The sequence below is a fragment of the Leiobunum rupestre genome, chromosome 11, assembly GCF_980474605.1.
Source record: "Leiobunum rupestre chromosome 11, qqLeiRupe1.1.hap1, whole genome shotgun sequence".
NCBI classification, from domain to species: Eukaryota; Metazoa; Arthropoda; class Arachnida; order Opiliones; family Sclerosomatidae; genus Leiobunum; species Leiobunum rupestre.
In genome coordinates this window covers 12,477,097-12,499,661 of record NC_143394.1, presented here as the reverse complement: position 1 = coordinate 12,499,661, position 22,565 = coordinate 12,477,097, and the positions used below count along the sequence as shown (strand labels likewise).

Sequence of the window (22,565 nt, the reverse complement as noted above, 5' to 3'; positions counted from 1 at the left end):
TTTTATACCGGGCAGAGTCTAAACCGAGAATACGTTTTTCGTAAATAACTCTGAATTGCGGAGATATCTTTGGGGGTCGTGTCGAGAAATTAATACCACTAGGGACCATTCTTCCGAGGAGAGGTATATTTTGGCTTTCCAACTTGTTTTAATTTAATATTACCAAAAGTGTGCGGACCTATTTCTTAATGAATGTTACGAGCGAAGTACAAGTTGGGAAGAGAGAAGGGAAAGTATGCCTTGGGGAGGGAAGGAAGTTAAAACCAACAAATAACGCCTCGTAGTGAGGAACGGAGGTACTAAGTAGCACTGGTCAAAGCATAGTCAAAGTTAGTGTGTTTTTTGATTTTTCGTCGTTCTGTGGAGTAGCTACCGCCATCTACCTACGATATAATACCATAGACTAAAAAAAGATCCAGAAAGTATTTTATGTGGTCGATCTCAAGTCGAGCATTCATTAAACCTTTAGCATACGAAAGTACAGGTATTGTCACACCTTTGGTAATTAAGTCACTTTTGATATTACCAATATTTTGTAGAAAATTTTCAAATTCATTTAAAAAATGTTTAAATTTTTCACTTTTGGAGAGTTCGCTCATTGTTTGGAGTTGTATATCATCTCTAATATAAAATCCAACACCACCTCCTCTTTTTTGTCTTCCCACACCAGTAAATATGAAATTAGGTGAATAAATATAGGAATCTTCTTCCTCGTTTCTACTAAACAATACATTTCTCAAATCTAAATTGTCAATGTACGACAGTAATGAATCAAAATTAGCGTTTACGCTTTTAATATTGTGAAGTATTATTTTAATAGTTAATTTTTAGATGTTTAGCAATTGAGAAGGGCAAGATAAATTTGAGTAGAGATTTTTTCCAGAGTTTCCAAAATTCGAATTTTCAGCGGTTGATCACCTTCTTTTTTGCGTATATAAATTTTACCTTCAACTATCCAGATAAATTTAAAGTTATTTTTTAAAATAAATTGTTTACATTCATAGAACAGCTTTTTATTAGTTGGTTTTAAGTGTTCATTAATATAGATCCTTCCATTTCCGTATAGGTGATTTATATCACTAGCTGGTAGGCCTTTCGGTTTGGTTTTTTTGAAGGCTTTTAATAAGTTATCTCTCGTTTCAACTTTAACACAATTAACTATAATCACTCGAGGTTGCAGGCGTTGTTGCCAAAAAAAAGGGTTCCGCTTTGATGCTCTGTAAAAAGCGATTTAACTCTAGATTATAATATAACGGTCATTAACAAAAAATAAAACCAATTTTACCACTTTGGCAGGTCCGTTTAAGGGGGTGAAAATGGGGGATGAAATTTCACTTTTCAGAAAATTATTTTTAATTTATTTTAAAGCAACTAATTAACTAAAAAATTTGCTCTAAATGGCATTTGTTTACTAAAAGTGTGGCACATTTATGTTAATTTTTGTAAATTGCTCAGTGGCGTCGCTTAGGAGGGGCGCGTCATAACTCTCATCCCCTCTTTTCTTAAATCTCATTCATGGCCGGTGGTAACAAATATATATATATTTTTAAAATAAATTCTTGTAATATTTACTTAAAATAGTTTTCAGGGCTTTCAAAAACATATGGCATAACTCTTTAGGCCTACTAATGACGTTTCTAGAATTTGTTTAAGGTACCCCCACCGATTACTTATAAACGCGTTGCCCTAGTAAGTTTAGAGTCGCGCGCCGTTATTACGTAGCGTAACGTGCGCTAGCAAAAATAAACAAAACGCATCTATTTTCACGTCGAAGAAAGATGGACACCGGTAAAAATAGAACAAGCCCCATTTTCATGCTCGCTGGTAGCGTGTAAAAATCGACAAAATCCGCTTCAGCTACACACTTTTTGACTTTCCGCATCGATCTGTTTCAAACAGATATTTTAGGTTTCTTTTCACGCTTGCGAGTGGCGGAAGCGAATTTTGATGATTTTTACCCGCTACCAGCGAGCATGAAAATGGGGCTTTAAAGTATGTTTTATTTGTCAGAAAGCCAATAAAGCCGATTTAACTTTCGCAAAAAAAAGATTCAATAGCCAAAATATACAGTATACTAATTCGTATTATAAGTATGGAAATAACAAGTACAAGGCGTTAATTGATAGATCTCGTGAAAGTGATCCTGATAATCTACAAACGGCTGTGTACCATAGATTATGTTATCAAATTTTAACTTGTCGGTCTAAATTTTAACGCTTTAAAAGAAACCATGAAAAAAGAAAACTGGGAAATAATAGAGCTAATTAAATTAATTATTCCCAAAAAGGTAAGATCTCCTAGGTTAGTTGGATTCTAGTTATGAAGAAATTAGGCGTAACTTATATACATTTAGGGAAGTGGTCAAACGGTAGTTCCTTTTCAAACGGCAAACGACAACGGGTATTTAATAGCGATCTTTGCGTGTTTTGTCAAAAAGGAGAAACTGAACCAACTCACGGAGTTACATCTGCCAACATGGGAGCCCAGCTAAAGGAAATAGCCGTGAAACCGCAAGATTACAAAGTGAGAATTTATCTAAGCGGCATTGTCTTGTCAGAAGATCCCCTAGCTGCCGTGGCTTATGGTATGAAATATCACCTTTCCTGTTTAACCTTCAATAAACGTCAAACATACAATGAATGCCAAGGCAATGAATGTGATTTCATGAAAAAAGTGGCGGACCACGCAATCATTGAAACTGTATCTCGAGAGCTTAACTCGAATTTAATTTTAAACATGAACGATATTCTAGAAGAAAATGACATTGAAATCTTGGAAGGCCGTAACTATAAACCTCACTTAAAAAAACCTTATACTTAAAGAAATTAAAGATGTACATTTCAAAAAATCGGACGTGGTAAATCAACCCGAATCCGCCTGGTCTACCAAATCAATTCAAGCTTCAATGACAGATTACCAAAGAGGAAAGGGTTTGCAAAACGATCTCAAACCTTAAAGGAAGCAGCCAAATTTTAAGAAGAGAGGGAACAAATAAAATGGAAGTTCGAACTTTCGAAGGCGATTTTAACAATTTCGAAGTGGCAAAGCTTATTACGCAGTTTTGCAAAGAAGTAGTCTGTGGGATTCATGAAATCGAAAATGAAATGAAAAGATCTTTTATTGACACGCAGAGGCTGGCGTCATTAGTTAACCATTTTTTGCATTTATTTTCGACACCAAGACAAGTTAGGTACAAACCACAAACGGACATCGAACGTCAAATTTCCTTGAATCACGAAACGCCTTTGTCGGTGGGTCTAGCATTAGATATTTATAGAAACACGAGATCAAAGCGGTTGATATCTAAGCTGCACGATCTCGGGCTTTCAATAAGTTACGAAAAGTTGATAACCCTCGAAAAAGATATTTGTTACTCAGTAAGAGAAGAAATGCCGAAATATGACGGAGTTTGTATGCCAAGGTTTTTTGTAAAAGACAAATTTGTTTGGTTCGCGATGGACAATATTGATTTTCTCATTTCGTCTCCCTCTGGTCAGGACTCATTTCACTGAACTGTCATAGTAGTGTATCAAGCGAAAGCCAACGACAAATCCCCTATGGTTCCAAAACTAAAGTTTTCTAGGGATAAAAGTTATGTCCCACTGAAATCTGCAAAAAACCCGCTGCGGCTGAAGCAGAAATGTTTCCATTTAATAAAGAGTTTCAAACTCAACCGACAGGAGTCCCAATTCAAGACCTAGCGTGGCTTTTAGGATGGATTCTTAAAGGTGACGTTAAAAAAAAATGGAACATGGGCAGCGTTTAATTCGTTAATTTGTCAGCCGAAAGAAGAATGTAACGTTGCACTCCTAGCTCCGCTTTTAACTACTTCGCCTACAGATTATACCACCTTTGTACAAGGAATTTTAATGGCACAGCAGGTGAATTGCGCTGTAGTTGGCCCAAATGCGATCACGGTGATAACTTTAGGTATGCAATTGTATGAAATTGCAATAAAACTCTGGGTGACAAGGCGTGATTTCAGAACGCAGTTCTTATTTAGACCAGGAGAGTTGCACATTGTGTTTTGGGCCCTATCTGCCATTGGAAAATTTGTGGAAGGCAGTGGCATTGACCAAGCGGTAGTTACTCTGCGACTACCGTATCAAGAATTTTAAATTTAAATATTATTTTTTTATTTGTAATAACAGATCTGCTCCTTCGTGTTTTACATAAAACTCGAGAATTTAATGAAGTGTTTGCAAAGCATGAAAAATATAGCAGATCCTTTGATTTTAATTGTAGTTAGTAGTTTCAAAAAAATAAAACTTCAAAAATGTGTATTTTAAATTTTGTTTGTAAACGTTTTCTTTGAAAAATTTTAGTATTATAGTTTAAATTTATTAAATAAAATAAAATATAAATTATACATTTGGTTTAGTATTTTACTATTGTAAGTAAAATGAACAGCGATTTCAATTATTTTTTTATTTTTTTGACAAATACGCAAACTATTTGGTTATTTCAAAAACAAATACGCCGAATTATTTGGTATTCGAAATACTATTTGGTATTTGATCAGTTAACTGGCTTAAAATTTTGCTCTAAAAATATTCGACCAAATTATTTGACGTTATAAATATTCGATTTGATATTTGACGTGCCTTGAAAAAATATTTGATATTCGATTCGATCCCCAAAAAATGGTATTTTCCCCCCTCTAAGTCAATCTAATAAAATATTTCTTTGCTCACGACCACCTTAACTATGCTAGACTACTACCTCTTTACTTACATACGATGCAAGAAATTCAAACCGGAAATACTGCTCTGTGGAAAGAGTTTAAAAAAGGATATTTCTAAGCTTGAAAATGATTCATTAACACTAAACGTTGCCACTGCGGAGGAAATTAATTCACTTGCAAAAAGGAAGCTATACGGAAACTCTGAGATAAACTATTCCGAGATAGGGTCGCACATAGAAATCTCATAGGTAACTAGAAAGCTGCCGCCTACGGCCGAGCTTGACGCCAGTTCGCCTTGAACCTTCAGCCAATGAGAGGCCGTAGAGTGGTTCCGCCAAGGAGGATAATAATCCTCCTTGGATCCGCTACTATAACGGGAGATAGGTGACGTCATTCTCTCTGCTGACATTAAATTCTTGGCAGAACCACTCTTTGAGCTCTGATTGGCTGAGATCTGGCTATCGTCTGCCACGGAGTTTGGCCCATTTGCCAGTTACACGGCAGCATTCTAGTTACCTATGAGATTTCTATGGGGTCGCATAACGTACTGCTTAGTAGGTGGTTTTTTTTTCGTTTGTCCGGGGACAAAAGTGTAAACTTTTTACCCTAAAACGTTTTATTCGCCTGTTCTCGGGGTAAGATTTACCCTGTCCCGAATTTTGTTCGCTTGTTCCGGAGTATTAGGGTTACACTTTTTACTCCTTCTCGAAAGGAGGTGTAGAGGGAGTAATCTAGATTTGTCGTCTGCTTAAATTTAGTTTCACGAAAACATGACGGGAAACTTTTTATAAATAACCTTTAACCTTTAAATACTCCCATCTACTCCAACTCGTTTTTTTCGTCAAGACAGAATTGTAGTAAAATGACGTCATATGGCTACACTTTTTAACCTGCTCAAAAAACCCAGAACAGGCGAAAAAAAACCACCTATTGATGGTATGGCAGTAGTGCAGTCAATGAAAAAAAATGAGCAAATTAAAGCCTGCGAAGATTTAGGAAACTTATTTACTCTCACAATTCAGAAGATGGCCATTTCTTATGACGAAGTACGTTTGGTTTTTGATACCTACAAGGATGGGTCCCTCAAAACACAAAGAAGAAATAAACGCGCTAATAATAGCTCGACCTATTTTTATGATATCAACGACAGGACTAACATTGCTCACGTTCCTCTCAAAGAGTTGTTGTCTTCAATTAAAACGAAAGCAGAGCTAACAAGATACTTTGGATAATATATTTTAGCAGTCCGTCGAATAAATTCAAAATGTTTTTTGTTACGTATGGCTCTGTTACCAAAGCCAATGTCCCTGTCAACCCACATATCGAAGAACACTCGCACGAAGAAGCCGACACTCTCCTAATATTACACGCTTTCAATGTTAAGAAAACAGCCCATCTCTTTGTCGAATCTCCGGACACCGATGTTAAGCTTCTACTTATATATTTTTTCCCGTTATTACCTAAGACCACATTTTTCTTAAAAAAGGGTAACCCCAAACGAAATGTCGCTTCCATGTACAGCGCCCAAGAAGAAGATCGGGCACGGGAAATACTTGGTTACCATGCATTTACAGGATCGGATATAACGGGAATTTTGAGTATTTCTGAACAGCAATGATTCCATCTTGAATGCCTTTTCTTCTTTGGGAGAGCCGGCAACGCTACCGAACCAGGCTTGGAAATAAGGTTTATTCTAAACTGGTCTATTTGGCCAGTGACTCCCAACTCTGGAATTATTTAAGTGGTCACGTAGACCAGTTGGTTAATAATACGGTAGATAATTTTGAATTAATAAACTGGACACTGGACCAGTGATCCCCTAGCTTTTGAATAAAAAAACTGGTCCGAGCAATTAATAAACTAGTCTTTGACCCAGTGACCACCACTTATTTCCAAGCCTGTACCGAACCAAGCAATCGAGGACAATCTTTTGAAATATGTATGCTCACTGAACAGCCCGAAGAAGCAGGCCGAGACCCACGAAATGCTACGTTAGCAGCTTTATTCTTCGCGTAGTTTTCACGGTGAAAACCTTCCCCCTACCAGGGGCGCAATGAGACCCCATACGTTTGGAAAGGTTCGCGAGAAAATCACCCGCGCTTACCACTTCAGAAAGCTCAGGATGGAAACTAAATGATAACAACCCTGGAAGCTACGAGGCGGTTACAAGCTTCGAGTTACCGGCACCCGAAGCTATCTTAGAGCTTATAAAATGCGGGTGTAAAAGTGGCTGTAAAGGCAACTGTTCTTGTCGAAAAAATGAAATCTGCGAAGACTATTTTCAGTAAATATTACAAGCATTTATTTTTAAAAAATATACATAATTGTTACCACCGGCCATGAATGAGATTTAACAAAAGGGGGGATGAGAGTTATGACGCGCCCCTCCTAAGCGACGCCACTGAGCAATTTACAAAAATTAACATAAATGCGCCACACTTTTAGTAAACAAATGCCATTTAGAGCAAATTTTTTAGTTAATTAGTTGCTTTAAAATAAATTAAAAACCATTTTCTGAAAAGTGAAATTTCATCCCCCATTTTCACCCCCTTAAACGGACCTGCCAAAGTGGTAAAATTGGTTTTATTTTTTGTTAATGACCCTTCTATTATAATCTAGAGTTAAATCGCTTTTTACAGAGCATTAAAGTGGAATTACAATTTCGCCTGTACTATAAGCCTGTTTGGGGACGAATTTTTTTTAATATCAGCGCTCAGCTGACTTCTTCTACAATGGACAGCACGGATTCGTTAGGGTTTTCTATAACGCCTGTTATATCAAAATAAGTGTTGAATTTTTCTTGTAATAGTTCATCGACTTTAGTTTCTAATAATGCCACTTTATCACTTGTTAAATTAGATTTATGAATAAGCTGATTGTTGATCTTTCCGATTTCAGTAATCACTTCAAATTGCTTATTTATTTCGACTGTAAAATCATCTATTTTTTGGCTACAAAAATTTATCTTCGGTTTGTAATTTTATCTGACTGGAATTTTGGGATTTTTTAATAATAGGTCCCTGAGCCCAATTTTTTTTATTTTATTTAAAAAAAAAAAGGTTAAGATGCTAGGGATTCAATGGTGCAAAATTTATTTGTCGGAAACAATTATTCGTGGAGTTATGGAAATTCAAAGTTAAGCGTTTGTTCCCCATGTTTTTGAGCATTGCACTGAGTATTCAAGTGGGGATTTCTTAACAATAGACACTTTTTTGTGTTTTTTTTTGGTTTGTTATTTGTCAAGGATTACAGTAATGCAAAAAGTTTTAACCGCAATTTATTATTTAAAAAGATATGATCAATGTAAAATTGTTACTTGCCAGCAATTTTTACAACGGAAAATACGACATATTTCGAGATTTGTCTACGTGTTGGATGAGGTAGGACTGATGACGAGGACGATTCTTTAAATTCCTAGATTTTAATACTTTTTGGATAACTGATGCAAAACAGTACTAACTTTTAAGGGTTGGAAATTTTCCCCGCATTTCAACGCTGTTTAGGCTTTTTTAAACCATATTATGTCATATTATATGTCTTCTGTGTGATGTTGACTTAAACAACGTCGAATTTATTCGAAGTATTGGCGCCGGACGGCGCCGCGCACTCGCAACCCCATACTAAAAAAAGCTATGGGCCATCTATAACGCAACCTAGAGGACAGCACCAAGCCTGACGCCTCAAGTATCGTCAACCCGATATAAATCCAACTAACTTAATAATATAAATAACCTAACCTAACCTATTTTCCCCGCCAAAACCCCTTAAATGCGTTGAAATACAGCGAAAATACCTAAAATAAAAAAATAAGTTAGGAATGTTTTGCATTACCACATTTTTCTTTTTCGTCATCAGCCCCACGTTATCCAAAACGCATTAAAATCTAGGAATTTAAAGAATCGTCCTAGGGAAAATTCACTGAAAAAGGCCAATGTTTAAAAATTCATATCTTTGTAAATATTCATTTCCGCCAAAAAAATAACATTAAAATAATCCCCATCTTGCCCTCCATCCAAAAAAAAATATATAAAACAAATAGGATGGGGGCAGCTTGTCTACACTTTACCCAAAATAGCAGAATAGGCCAATTATATATAATTTTGAATTAACTATATCTCCTTAAGTATTTATTTCCGACAAATAATTTTAACGGAAATAGATTCCTTGCGAAAAATACAATATTATAGCACAATCAAAACAAATATATAGGAGAGGGACCTATTCTTCAAAATAGCCTCTTTGACCTATTTAGTTCCAAAGATGTACCTAAGCATCTTTTATCTTCAATTATATTAGTTTTAAGATTCTTACTCTTAAATCTAATTAGATTTACAGAAAATACTACCTAAGAACGGTTATAAACTCATGAATTTGCTATATATATACTATTAATAAAGATTTGTTATTATTAAAGATTTATAAATTTTAAGAGAGACAATATTTACGCGTCAAAACGCTCTAAACACCTCTACAGCCTTCAAAACTATGTATTCTAATCATTGAGTTGGGAATATTAATCTAGAGATCCAATCAAATCTGCTCCCCGCGAAACAAGTTTTTGAAAAATACGAATGTGCCATCTGCTCTAAAATGACGAGCAAACGTTATCATATGACCCGTGGCGCCATCCATTATTTTGAAGAAAAAAAATCTTTTTGCTTGAAAACGCGTCTTATTTGAACGAATCATTGAGAGATAGACGGCGCCACGGGTAGAATGATAACGTTTTCTCGTCATTTGGGACGCCGATGGGAGCAGACGACAGTATTCTTATTTTTAAAAACTTGTTTCGCGAAATCCTGAAATCCGACGTTTCGATTGGACCTCTAGATTAATATTCCCAACTCAATGATTCTAATATGGCGCCTTCGCCTAAAAAACGCGTCTCTTTTTCTTCATTTAATATTTATAAGGTAACATTTTTTTAAATTCTGAATTATACATAAATATATCGCGAAAAGATAGTTTTTTCTAATTAGGAAAGTGGAAAACCGAAGAAAAAACATTTTTCCGCGGTTTCGCTTGTATTCCCCGCCTTTGGTGATAGTAGGTTTTTGGTCGTATGTAGCGCCCCTATCGGGATTATTCATACACGCAAATTAACATTAGATGCTGGGCGATTTACGGGGCCGCTAAAGCGCGGTACGCGTGATCGAAGTTGGCCGTGCAAGGATGCTGGCACGTTCATCCCTCCTACTTCGCCTCCCTTCCTATCCTCCTTGCTCCGTTCATCGACATTTTACCGGAGAGAATTTACATCTAAATTCTCTCTGGTTTTACCCTTCGAAGATTCAAACAACCGTCTATCACTCTATCTAGATAGACGTTCTCTGGAAGATTATACCATACATGCGCTGCCTGTACAGTAGACTGTAAATGACGTGAGCCGTGGATCACTTCTACTGGGAATGATTACCATGGCAACGATACATAGGAGATTTCTCCACTGAAAGGGAAAACAGACACAATTATCGGAATTTTTCAATAGTAAGTTAATAAGATTTTGGCGTAAAATCTTACTGATTTTAACAGTTTATATTACTTTCAGCGTTTTAAAGACAGTTTTAACAGTATGTTATAAAAAATCAATACAAAGATAACTAACTAAAGCAAAAATTATATAAATCCGTTTTTACCATATTGTATTTTTACTGAGAAAGAGATGTTTTCAATATTACGACTATCTTTGATACTTTTCACTCTGAAAGTCATTTCATTCGGAAACAGTTACGTATACCCACAAAATAATTACTATGATAATCTTCAAGAAGTTGTCAACCAATATGAAGAAAAGGTATGTAACATTAGATTTTAATTAGGTTTTTTTTTAATTTTATACATTTTACCAGAAACAATGGCCAAAGTCAGTTGAAATAGAAGATAACTGGCCAGTTAAACTCGATAGCTCTATAATTGAATATACTGGAATTGCCATTTGCCCTGAAGGAAAAGTTCACGTGCTACACCGAGCAGATAGAATATGGATGGATAAGTAAAATAAATAACTCATATTTTTCTTGCAAGAAATTAATTTTATTTAACAACCAAAATAGCACTTTTAATGATGATAACATATATAACTTCATAAAGGACGGACCAATTAAAATTGACCCTATACAAGTATTTGACCCTGAAACCGGAGAACTATTAAGTAGTAGACTTAAAAACAGGTATTTTTTTTATAAATAATTAAAGCTAAACTTATTATAATGTTTTTTTTTTAAACACCACAGATTATACTTTCCACATAGTATAACAGTTGATAAAGACGGAAACAATTGGATTACTGATGTGGCATTGCATCAAGTATTTATGTTTATTATAAATTATAAAAAATATTTTATTTAACATTTTTTTGGAATTGAAGGTTTTGAAATATCCACCGAACTCAGATGAACCGAGTCTCGTATTGGGAGAAGCATTTGTTCCTGGAAAATCCGAAAACCATTTTTGTAAGCCGACCAAGGTTGCAGTTGCGTCTAACGGGGCATTCTTTGTTAGTGATGGCTATTGCAACTCACGAGTGTTCAAATTTTTTCCGAATGGAACTTTGGATCAAATAATAGGCATAAAGGGTAATTAAAACAAATTTTTGGTTTTGTACCCAAAATTAACGTGCAAAATTTCAGATTGGCTAACAGTACCACACGACATATCTCTTGATGAAGAAAGAAATCGTTTCTGCGTTGCCGACAGAGAAAACTATAGAGTCATTTGCTACTCGGCAGGTTTGAAAAAGAACACTAGAGCTGGAATTCCCCTTCAAACTATAAACGCTCCAAATATGGGACGAGCCTATGCTATTGCTTTAGCTGGTACCTTGTTAATATTCTTATATTTTTAGATCTTTATATAACTATTTCAATTTCAGGCGACAACATTTTTGCTGCAGTAGGACAAAGCTTTTTGCCAGCTGTTCCTAGTGAAGCATTACTCTTTGCTAATCTTGATACAAAAAGCCTACTCAAATACTGGAAACCACCTCAAGTCAATATTACTTTTTCATACAAAAATTATCCTTTAAATAAGTACGAGTTAAACTATTTAAATTGCAGGAAATGAAACAACCACATCAAATGGTTCTTTCATTGGACAATAAAGTGTTATACCTAGTCGACGTGGATGCTGAAGCACCCAAAAAGATTTACAAGCTGAAGTTGAACGATAAATAGATTTACCATAAGTCTTGAAGTGTGTGATAAATTATTACTGATACCTATGTGTGGATTGACATCATATTTACTCAAAAAGAAAACAAGACTTTTGGAAGAAAATATGCAACTTAAAAAAAATTATCAGATGAAGGTATAGATTACATTAAGCTTAATGATGTAATGCAAAAATGTGAGGTCATTCTAGAACTGGCTATCAGTAAACTTTTAACATGCAGAAGATACTGACACACTTCTGTGAAATTAATTATAAACTTGATGGATTTACTTAATGTTTAATATAAATATTTCAAATTGTAAACCTAACTTAAATTAACCAATTGTACAAACCTTGTTAATATGTATAATTATCCATTTAAATTTTCCAACTGTACATGTAATTACAATGTTAAAAATCATGTTAACTTATTTAAAACTACTGTAAAAATAATTACAGATCTTATTTAATTCCTAAATAATATTAAATAAAAAATTTAAAATTCTTGTTAAATGCAATGAATTTAGTATATTAATAAAAAAGTTGGGTTAAAACTTTATTACAATTAAAATAATTTCTAGAATTTAAAAGGTTTTTGGTTGCTTTTTGTAATAATTCTACATAAAGCCCAATATCACATTTTTTTTTTAAATTTTTGAACTGCACTTCGGGCTAAAAAAATAATCTGTTAAATGTGACAGTTTTAGCATAAATTTAAAGAATGATTTAGTTTAGTTGGAAAATATTTTCATTAATATAGTTAAGAATTTTGCATTGATTCTTACACAAACCATTTGTATTGATAATTTTCAGACAAACATTTAGGATATGTGGCACAATTAATTATTAGGAATTCTGTTAAAGTCCACTAATTTACCTTTGCGTAACTTTTAAGTGAGCAATGCAAAAATAATAAGCTAGGGGTTTAGTAAATTATTTTGTACACAGTTTCACAAAAAAGCTTTCATTATTTACATCCTTGAGATCTTTATAACATTATTTAATACATTTTCTTTATACAGTAAAAATTTAAATTAATACATTTTGAGATTTGACTCCCATCTTGATCTATTCTGACTCGGGTACTAAAGAATATTTTTTCTGATTGGCTAACAGAAATAAGCAAAAAGTAAGAAATAAAAGTAAAAATAAAAGAATCGAAATACTGAAAATCATGCAATCAAATGTAAACGGTAAAAGCATGGGAATGTCATGTAAAGTAAAAGAAGGGTAATTCTACTAATTCAGGAAAAAGTAATTTAAGAAAGGTACTGTTTAGAAACTGAGCATGGTTTTTCAAATATATATTGGAAAGTTAGAACACAGTGCATGTAATTTTTGGGATCTGATTATCCTTTGTCTATACAGATTGTCCGCAGTAATTATAAATGCTATGCTGATTTAAAATTAATTTTTCTGTTTTATAGACTAGTTTACTCCAAAATCTAGTAAAAAACTTAACAGAATATAGTTGAATTTTAGATTGTTGTTAAAATCTAAATGCCTTCTTATGAGAATCACAACACGGTTTAAATAATGTACTTTACACCTGAATTATTCGCAAAACTGAATTGAGGTGGGAGAGCAGCCCAAAGTAGATTTCATTGCCACAAAGATTCCTCTAGGTTCTGCGAATCATCCTGGAGCAAATGTACATTAAGGTCCCCTACTTAAATCACGCTTGATGACCTGGATTTATTAGTTTTGTGAATTTGTGCTGACTCAATTTCTGCGTACAAGTGATCTGCATTACAAAATCTATCTTCATATAAAATTTGAATTAAGCTTTTCTAATGGCGGCGTTAAATTCCTCTACATCTGAATCACTTTTATCTTCTCCGTCTAAATCACTTTCATCAAGCGCAACACGATCAAAACCTTTATGTGGGTTTAATAAACTTCCAATATTGAATTTCTCTTGGGAGCTGTGAGGGGAACGGTATCCACCTAGCCAACCTTTTACGTGTGGCAATGTACAGTGTTGAAATTTTCCTAAAAACCAGTTATTCAATTTAACCCAATTTACTGAGAATATCGTCAACGTATTTCAAAGGCCTTGATTGACAATGGATTCAAAATGTGAATGATAAAGAAACTTACCCCTCTTCTTCAGTCGGAATATGACAGTTATAAGGATCAGCAATAAAACGGGAATTCCAAGCAGAGCCATAATGACCATTGATGTAGCGAAATTGCTGGCATCAGCTATAACTGTACTGCTGGTCAGAGGTTTTGATGGAATCGCATGATAATGAGGAACTGGCTCTGTAGGTGCCGCATCAGTGGTTTGTTCCGTTGGTTGGTTTTCAGTTGAAACTATTAACACTTTTTTTGTGCTTCTGTGTGCTGCTATAACGGAAAGAAATAAATAAACTTGTTAATCTTCTAAAGGTATTGTCCAAGCATTTTGACAGGAAAAAATTTTATGTCCAAGCTTTTGGACAACATTAAACATGGCTTAATGGAAAAGTGAAAACTATATAGTCCATGGCTTAATGGAAAAGTGAAAACTATATTGTCTATGGCTTAATGGAAAAGTGAAAACTATATTGTCTATGGCTTAATGGAAAAGTGAAAACTATATTGTCCATGGCTTAATGGAAAATGGAAACTATATTGTCCAAGCTTGGATTAATAATAGGACTCCTGGATATGGCACTTCTACCTTCCCCACGGCAAGATCGGGAGTCTCTCAAAATGGAAAGCAAAATAGGTCGCGGTGGGACAAATTTTTCTGCGCATGCGCAATTCGCAACGCTAGCTTTTCAAAAATACGGTTTCAAAATCCTTAAGCCTAATGGCGTACGCGCACTTGGAGCTGATTGGTTTTACGCAATAGTTCAGGGCAAAAACTAAAAATTTAAAATAAGCAATGTCCAAGGGAAAAATACTAGGTGTGCGAGTGAGTGATTTCAATCAAGTGGTATTCCTAGCACCAAGGCCTAGAAATTACTATAACTGGACTCAAGTTTAGGGATGAAGCTTAATCAATTATTTTAATCGCCTGGCACATTCCTAAACAAAGACTATGGCTGCAAACTGAGTTAACTTCTTAATACAATGTATTTCAATGCTCAACATGATTGTATATCCCTTTCACATGGGCTTACTGCCTAAATGTATTTTGCCACACAATGAAATGCCATATAAGTGTTATTGAAACTTAAATATACATACTATTAATGGTTTTTTCAAATTTCCAAATTATATCAGGTCCAATTTCAACCACATATACATCTTCAGAGTTATCTGAGACAGCAATATCATGAGGTTGGGAAAATGTCTGTAAATGTAACAATTATTATAGAGCAATATTAAAATTATTAAAAAAAAAGGTATTTTACCCCAGTTCTTGGTGTAATAACATTTAGCATGGCTTTTGAGGTTAAATTGAAGGCAAATGCTTGAACTGGATAATTGGCCGGGACTAAAGAGTTGCCACTAACTGCATATAAAAGACCACCATTAGCATCCGTACCAGCGATAGCAAACAATTTTCCGTGAAATTCGTCGCGATTAATTTGAAAACTAAATTTTCCATCAGCTTTGGTAAAACATTGTACACGACCGTGTTCTCTATCAGCCACACATATATATTTTTCCTTCTGTACAAGAATAACTTTGTGTGGAATATAAAATGTGTTGGGTGGAGGAGGAATAATTCCTAAAATTTTGCAAAATTAATGCCACAATTGAAATGAAGATGACAAATAATTATTCAATTACTTCGAGTGTTACTTTCTCCAAACTGACTAACATACGTTCCATCATCCGTAAATCTAACAATTCTTGTGTTACAATAACTGTAAAGAAATAGCCCAATGTAAATACATTTCTGCTAAAATAACTGAAAGTTGAAAGTACGTACCCATCAGCAACAAATATATCTCCATTTTCACTAATAGCTACACTTGCAGGTTTGCAAAAATGACTCTTGTCATTGCCACTTACAAAGCGTGTACCTAATGTGACTTGAGCTACACTAGCCCCATTTTCAGGGAACTTAAATACTTGATGCAAAGCAACATCAGTCAGCCATGCTACACCTTTTTTGTCAATTGAAAGGCCATGAGGCAGGTAAAATCTTTAACAAATAGAAAACTGTTTCGAAATAATCCTCTATACTGATAAAAAAATTTTTTATTACAATCCAGCACCCCAACTCTTCAATACATGTCCAGTTAATGGGTCTATCGTAACAATAGTATCCTGGGCAATTGGTCCATCATCAATTGGTAAATAATTTTCATAAAAATCAAATGATCTACATGAAAGCAAAAATTAAACATAGTATGAATTTTATCTGTTTGTTAATCACAAAAAAAGGTTGTCAAATGCTTAGTAAGAGTAAAGGTAAACACTAAAAATTATCCAGGACTAATAAATCAAAATATTAGTCCAGATACAACTTAAATTGGACCAAATTGTAATGAGAAACAACTTTTTATTCAGATTTGAAACTGAAAATCGAATAGTTCTCGTTACCAGACTTTTTATCTCCTAATTCAAAAAAACTTGAAATTTATCAAAATATTTTGACCAATTAACAGATGTGGAGCAGGTTTTAATGTTGCTATCTGATGATCTCCACTGGGAAGTTTGATTTCTGGCAGCTTTTAGGCACTATTAAAATAATATCTTCTTTCACTGCGAAACTCACTCATTCTGGCTAGCTTCAAATATAGGTGCAATTTTGGATCAGTCACTGAGCTACCCAGTGAAACTTTATTATGTCCTTGAAAGACATGGCTCAAGTTCATTAAAATTTTCATTTATCAACGACCATCTGCACAAGCTAAATTAGTGATCTAAAAATTAAAAATTTGTAGCTAATACAGATTTTGAATTATTAGACCTCTATGATTTCTTTTTTGTATAATGAAAAATTTTATGAAGTTGAAGGAAAATACATATAGCCAAGGCTTAAGCAAAAATTAACATCCAAATGTTACATAAAATATTCTTACTGTCCATTCCATACATGATTGCCACGATGGAAAACTACAACATTGCCTTTGGTATCAAATGTTACTGCTGTAACTTGTCCAAGCCTAAGATTTTCCTTTGGCCAATTTGATACTTCAGTGTAGTCTGTAAGTATAAGACCGAAATACAGTTAGAGACGAAAAAAAATTATAGAAATATTAATGCCATACTGAAATTAGAATCAAATTCTGGTTTTTGAGACTCTACTTGCTGCGAATCTTCATAGTCAGTATCCACAAGATTATGGTGCATATCAGTCTTTTTTGTAATGTTAATTTGAGATGGTAAATGTGAATAATTTAATGTTAAATCTGGATTTTCGCCACTATTTAACCCCTCTTCTCCAAGTTCTTCTAAAAGGGAATTTCTTGGCAATGGTACATCATTTCCGTATGGCAATTTATCAGCTAAACTTGGAAAAATGTTCCCATTGCAACTCGCATCTAGTTTTGCTCCTTCAGAGTAGTACATTAGGTAAAAATTGCACATTTCGTCTTTTGAAGTTGCCCTTACAAAATAAAACTAGTTACAAAATGTACAAAAAATAACAATTATTAATTTTTACCCCATTAACGTAGTTTCATCTCGACTTGTTGAGTTATAGGTACATCTTGCCAGCTAAAATATTTTATTATTTGTGAATGATGTAAAATAAACTAAGATTAAATAAAAAAACTACAAACCAATGTATCATTTTGCGATACCATATGAATTTGGTCCATCGGAAAAAAAGCCTAAATAATACACGAATAAAAATAGTGCAATAGAAACAATATTTGTTGTGGATTTTACTTGAGGCCACTGAGGATTGCCTTTTGCAAGTAAACTGAAGGAATGTGTGGTGTGGTCATATTTGTAGCCAGTAACTACAACCCCTAATTTGTGTGTGTGAACTCTGTATGCAAAAGCATAAATTGGTCGAACTCCAAGGTATGGACATGAAACATCTACTGATACTTCTGAGTTAAAAAAAGTAAGTAACAGTAATTGTAAATGCTAGTTAACAAAAAAGCGAAATCAAAAGTCAATATGCTTGGTACAAAAAATCTCACTCAAGCTAGTTTTTGTAAATTTGGATATTCATATATTATATTTACGGATATTTCTTTATCAAATGATCCAAAATGCAAGTCACATCATATTAATGAAAGGTACAATCAATTAGGTAAGTTCGTTTTTAAAGCCAAATGGAAAAATTAACTACTGGTTTGACTTAAAAATGACTAGCAATTAAGAACACATAGCAGAACTGATATTTTTAAAATAAATGCATCCATTGGTACAAACCTCTAAAAATGAATAAATTATGACAACTAATTTGTTCTTGCACTTAATATTTTTGTTATTGGTCTAGTTTCTCATTATATATTGTATTTAAATGCCAAAGAAGAGCATGCAATGAATATAAAGTTGTTATGATAGAACGCTCAACTGATTGGGTGTCTCTGCAGGGCTAGCAGCTTGCGAGAGCTATGATCTCAGCTGTGTGTGCCCTTCTTCTCTTAAAGTAATCATGGCTAACCTTTTCTCTTTGGTATTCTATGTACATATACAACTTCCAGAATATTAATGATTATTATTATAATTAATTTTGAAAACATTTGGGGTGAATATCAACACACCAACTCATGTCCGATTTTTTGGATACTTTAGACGATACTGAACATTTCTAAGTCAAAATTATTTTGCAGAAATGAAAATTCCCTAAGATATTAATTTTGGAAAATTAACGTTTTCTAGCGTTACGATTACGTTTGTGGTATAGTAGGGTACATTTAAATTTTCAGTTTCGTGCAATAATGGGAAGCGACAAAGTATTTTCTATTTTTTTCATGGTAATATGTCCTCTAGGTCACGATGCTAGACGGCCCATTCTGATTAGCAAGAATGGGGTTGGAGTGGTACCTAACGCTCCAACACTTAGTTTATGATTATACTTCGGTATTTTTCCACGATACTTTTTTCACTCGTCTTGTGTTTGGAGATAGGTGCTTTGCCAAAATTTGTAGAGGGCATCCAGGCAGTTTAAAAATATTTTGCATGGCCATGTAAAAAGTTTTACTAACATCTAATTTACACTAGCGGGCCAAATTTTGGCTAAAAAACTTTTATTTTACAAAATCAATATCTCAGCGAATTTTTATTTCCGCAATATAATTTTGACACAAATGTTCAGTATCGTCTAAAGTATCAACATGCGTTGGTGTTTTGATATTATTTTTATTTGTAGCAGAACCCATGGAATATTTATTTATTTATTTTTTCAGCTAGGCTAATACCCAAGTCAGCTAGTGACTTTTAATGCCTTTAAATCAGGTGGCCTGGTGGTAATATCAAATATACCAGCATAATTTGGCTACAACTCTGGCAGAGAAGTTGCATTTATCACCAGTAGAAATATCACCTTTCAAATGTCCGATCTAGAGATACTTTTTGTGCGAAGTCATACTGACTTTGGGAAAATTGAAACCTACTTGGTTGTCTAGCAGGTATTCCACTTTTGGAATTCGATAAAATAAATATACCAGCAGTATATTTTGGCCTGAAATTATGGGCAATATTGAAATTTGTGAGGTTTCAAAGCGATAGCCTTTGTGCGGTTTGAAGCTTTGAAATTACCTATTGGTTGTCAATTTTAACTTTAAACCACTTGAATCTTGAGTCCCAGCTACAAAAATATATTTAATAGGTTAGCAATAATTTAAATGACACCTACAATTGATAAAAATTTATTAACTTGGTAGAAGTGATGAATAGTGGACTTGCAAAATTAAATGTGTAACAGGAGTCCTTTGTCCAACAACAAAAGCAACATCCTGAGGCAAATTTACAGGTGGGGCATTTCTTGCCCAAGAAAACAAAATTGAGAGACCTTTTTGACCCGCTAAGTGTCTACAATCCCTGATGTATTAATAAAAATAATCAATTTTTTTTCCCAAATTAATTTTATAAAAATTTACCAATAGTTAGGATATATTTCAGATGAGTCTTCTAAGTTACTGGTCCCAAATAAAATCATATGATGAGCCCTTGAAGCGTTAGCGTGTGGTTCAAAACCAACTATAGGAAGAAATTCATTAATTATAAAGTTAATTTTGTTTTTGAATAAACTAATATTGACCTATGAAAGCTTCATCAGGTGTCACTTTTTTTGAAGTGCAATAATACTGATCAGCCTAGGTAGATGATAAGTATTAAAATCAAGTTAAATACCTCATAAGTTATAATATTAAAATATTTACCATATCAGGCTGAACTGATGGCATTTTAATATCAAATATAAAGTTTGTATCGGCATCTTCTATACACGTTGTGTAAGTTACATGTATTGCTAAAACTATATACAAGTATAAAAAGCTGCTGGCACTGGGCAATTTAGTTCCACTCATATTTGAACTTGGGAAAAGGCTTTGCTGAAGAAAAACAGAAATACAAAAACATTTCTCTATCTAAAGTGTTAAATACTCAATCTCATTAAACAAAGTCTGAGATGGGATTCTGATAAAATTTCATAGCCTTCGGCAGCTATGAATAACGTAGCGGAACAAGGAAATTTTTAAGCATAGATCATCTAATTATTCCACTTTTGGTTTTTTTAAATTTAAAATGAATTTTTACCCAAATTAACACAAAAAAAGAATTTATTTATACTTAGTAAGAATGACTATGTTGAGGCTATTTTTATATACTCTTCCCCTTAAAAGTCAATCAAATCGGCCCAGTGACTCATTACTTTTAAAAAGTTTGAAAATAGATGGGCTACTTTTTTTCTCCCCCACCTCATGCTGGGGAAAAATTATCTTCAAGTATAAATACTTAAATGCGAAAAATGAAATTGAGTTAGAGACTGCAGCTCTGGGGTTTTTCATTATCCCCAAAACCCGGGCTGTGCAAAATATATGATTACACAGAATAATTCGAACGAATATTTACATCGGTACATAATTGCAATGTCGACCTTTGTACGCAATACAACAATATTCAACCACACTATTCAATGTTACAAATATTCGATTTTGTAATTTGCATGGCTAGAAAACAAATATTTTATATTTAATTCAATACCAAAAAAATGGTATTTGCACACCTCTATGAAAAACCAGTTGTCTTTCATTGCACTACAGCTTCACTCCATTATGACACCCACTATAATATGGGACCTTGCATAGCTGTTTTATGGTAGTTAAAATATGTTTTACACATTTTTTTAATGAACAGTCACACATCACACACATCCTACATTTTATACTGCTAGTCATGCCTTAAAAGAGAGCCAATGGGGTATATAAAAGGAAGTATAAACTTCCATCAACATATTTGACATTTCTGGCACCAGGTGTAACAAAAGCTAGGGGTGGTTGTCGTTATTTACGTTAATAAACAAGACGTAGCATGTACTAAAAGACAATCTTTCAATTTAGTTCATACTTCCTTTAAAGACCAACCATAGTGGTGCAAGGGAAACTACATGGCAGAATCTGCTCAAACTACACCCTTGCTCTGGCGAAAGGGGGACACTGTTGAATGATATAGTTCAAACAGGTTTCATACAAATAATGGCAACCTGATATTTCCACGTGCGAAATAACCACAATTAAAACAAAGATTTACAGAGTAAATCATTTCATGTTTGTAATTTAAGCTAAATTGTTTCCATGTTATCATATAACAGCATTGCAGAGATTAATTAAGAAGCAAATTAAACCAAGGCCTAAATTGCAAAAACTTAAAATTGACAAACCATCTGACCATGACCCAGCGTTGCCAGACGTACCATAATTATGTTACAACTCAATAATTTTAGCAACGATTTTTAACGTATCATAATTTCACCAGTGTGCCATATGGTACACATTTTTGCAATAATTTTAACAAACCGTACTATATTTATTATAATTCTGATAGGTCTTACCATATTGTCAATAATTTTCGAACTGATGTTCAGCCCAAAAACATTATTAGTCTCATTTGTTTAAATTAAATCTTGAAGTCAACATCGGCAATTTTAGGTGGTTTGATCTTTAAAATTAAATTTTAATTTTTAAAAATTATCGAAACTAGCCTACATAATACAAGTGAAATCATTTTGCAAAGATTTCAATAATTTTTGACTTCTTATAATTTCCCTTTTTACATCTGGCAACGCTGTTATGACCATTCCATAAGGTCAACAACACAAAGGCCTTGTCCAGTTAAGTTTGAATAACAACCAACGCTTGACCAAAAACCAAGATTATTCAACTATATCTTGGCTTAATTACCAAACTAATGGCTTAACCACGCGAAACAAGACTAAAGTCTCATATAAATATTGATTTTAATACTATTCATATTATTATATATAATGAGAAAGAATACATACATTAAGTAATGTTCATTGTACAGGTGAATAAATAAACAGAACAACTTTAAATTACCCAATGTCCTCTACGACTCCATGATGAATTTACGGTTCGAGTACAGACAAACAAGCAGACGACAGATGTTTTTTTTTTGATAGACACAAATCGGTGATGACCCAAGGCCTTAGACACCAGCACACAATAACTGGGGGCCTAATCTGTAAATATTCGAAATCCAATTTTCGATCGAAAACTAGATTTCGAACTTCGAGATCTCGACGAATGGTATTCGGGTCATTCCATGACAAAACGCCTGACGCTGAACACCCGACCCCTTTCGATTTCGCCCAAAATTTGCGTATATGGTTTTTTGGGCCTAAGAAAACGATTTTGAAAATTTCATA

General features: G+C 33.8%; 2 protein-coding genes across 2 annotated transcripts; one reads left to right on the top strand and one right to left on the bottom strand.

Annotated features, from left to right (window-relative positions):
- Positions 1–5,948: 5,948 nt before the first annotated feature.
- On the top strand, positions 5,949–12,279 carry LOC149921364 (peptidyl-alpha-hydroxyglycine alpha-amidating lyase 2-like). The gene is made up of 11 exons (XM_090162163.1): positions 5,949–6,107; positions 6,171–6,224; positions 10,119–10,171; positions 10,412–10,478; positions 10,534–10,676; positions 10,738–10,854; positions 10,918–10,990; positions 11,052–11,259; positions 11,314–11,499; positions 11,556–11,671; positions 11,740–12,279. The coding sequence occupies exons 1-11, from the start codon at positions 5,949–5,951 to the stop codon at positions 11,854–11,856; spliced, it is 1,293 nt and encodes a 430-aa protein (XP_090018289.1). The 3' UTR covers positions 11,857–12,279.
- A 232-nt stretch (positions 12,280–12,511) lies between these two features.
- On the bottom strand, positions 12,512–22,297 carry LOC149921363 (peptidyl-glycine alpha-amidating monooxygenase B-like). The gene is made up of 19 exons (XM_090162985.1): positions 22,237–22,297; positions 20,062–20,232; positions 19,941–19,995; positions 19,780–19,879; positions 19,557–19,720; positions 19,439–19,487; positions 19,294–19,361; positions 17,612–17,778; positions 17,503–17,553; positions 17,385–17,437; positions 16,990–17,327; positions 16,801–16,924; positions 15,981–16,097; positions 15,702–15,917; positions 15,560–15,636; positions 15,178–15,497; positions 15,011–15,116; positions 13,934–14,182; positions 12,512–13,825 (listed from the first exon to the last, which is right to left on the bottom strand). The coding sequence occupies exons 2-19, from the start codon at positions 20,206–20,208 to the stop codon at positions 13,614–13,616; spliced, it is 2,613 nt and encodes an 870-aa protein (XP_090019111.1). The 5' UTR covers positions 20,209–20,232; positions 22,237–22,297; the 3' UTR covers positions 12,512–13,613.
- Between the last annotated feature and the right edge of the window lie 268 nt (positions 22,298–22,565).

Excerpts from the sequence above, each read along its gene's own strand:
- LOC149921364 (XM_090162163.1), top strand. The coding sequence starts at position 5,949 with ATGTTTTTTGTTACGTATGGCTCTGTTACCAAAGCCAATGTCCCTGTC. Across the intron at positions 10,479-10,533 it reads TCAACCAATATGAAGAAAAG|AAACAATGGCCAAAGTCAGT; the intron begins GTATGTAACATT and ends ACATTTTACCAG. Across the intron at positions 11,672-11,739 it reads AATACTGGAAACCACCTCAA|GAAATGAAACAACCACATCA; the intron begins GTCAATATTACT and ends TTTAAATTGCAG.
- LOC149921363 (XM_090162985.1), bottom strand. The coding sequence starts at position 20,208 with ATGAGTGGAACTAAATTGCCCAGTGCCAGCAGCTTTTTATACTTGTAT. Across the intron at positions 19,996-20,061 it reads CATCAGTTCAGCCTGATATG|GCTGATCAGTATTATTGCAC; the intron begins GTAAATATTTTA and ends TCATCTACCTAG. Across the intron at positions 15,117-15,177 it reads TTATTACACCAAGAACTGGG|ACATTTTCCCAACCTCATGA; the intron begins GTAAAATACCTT and ends TTACATTTACAG.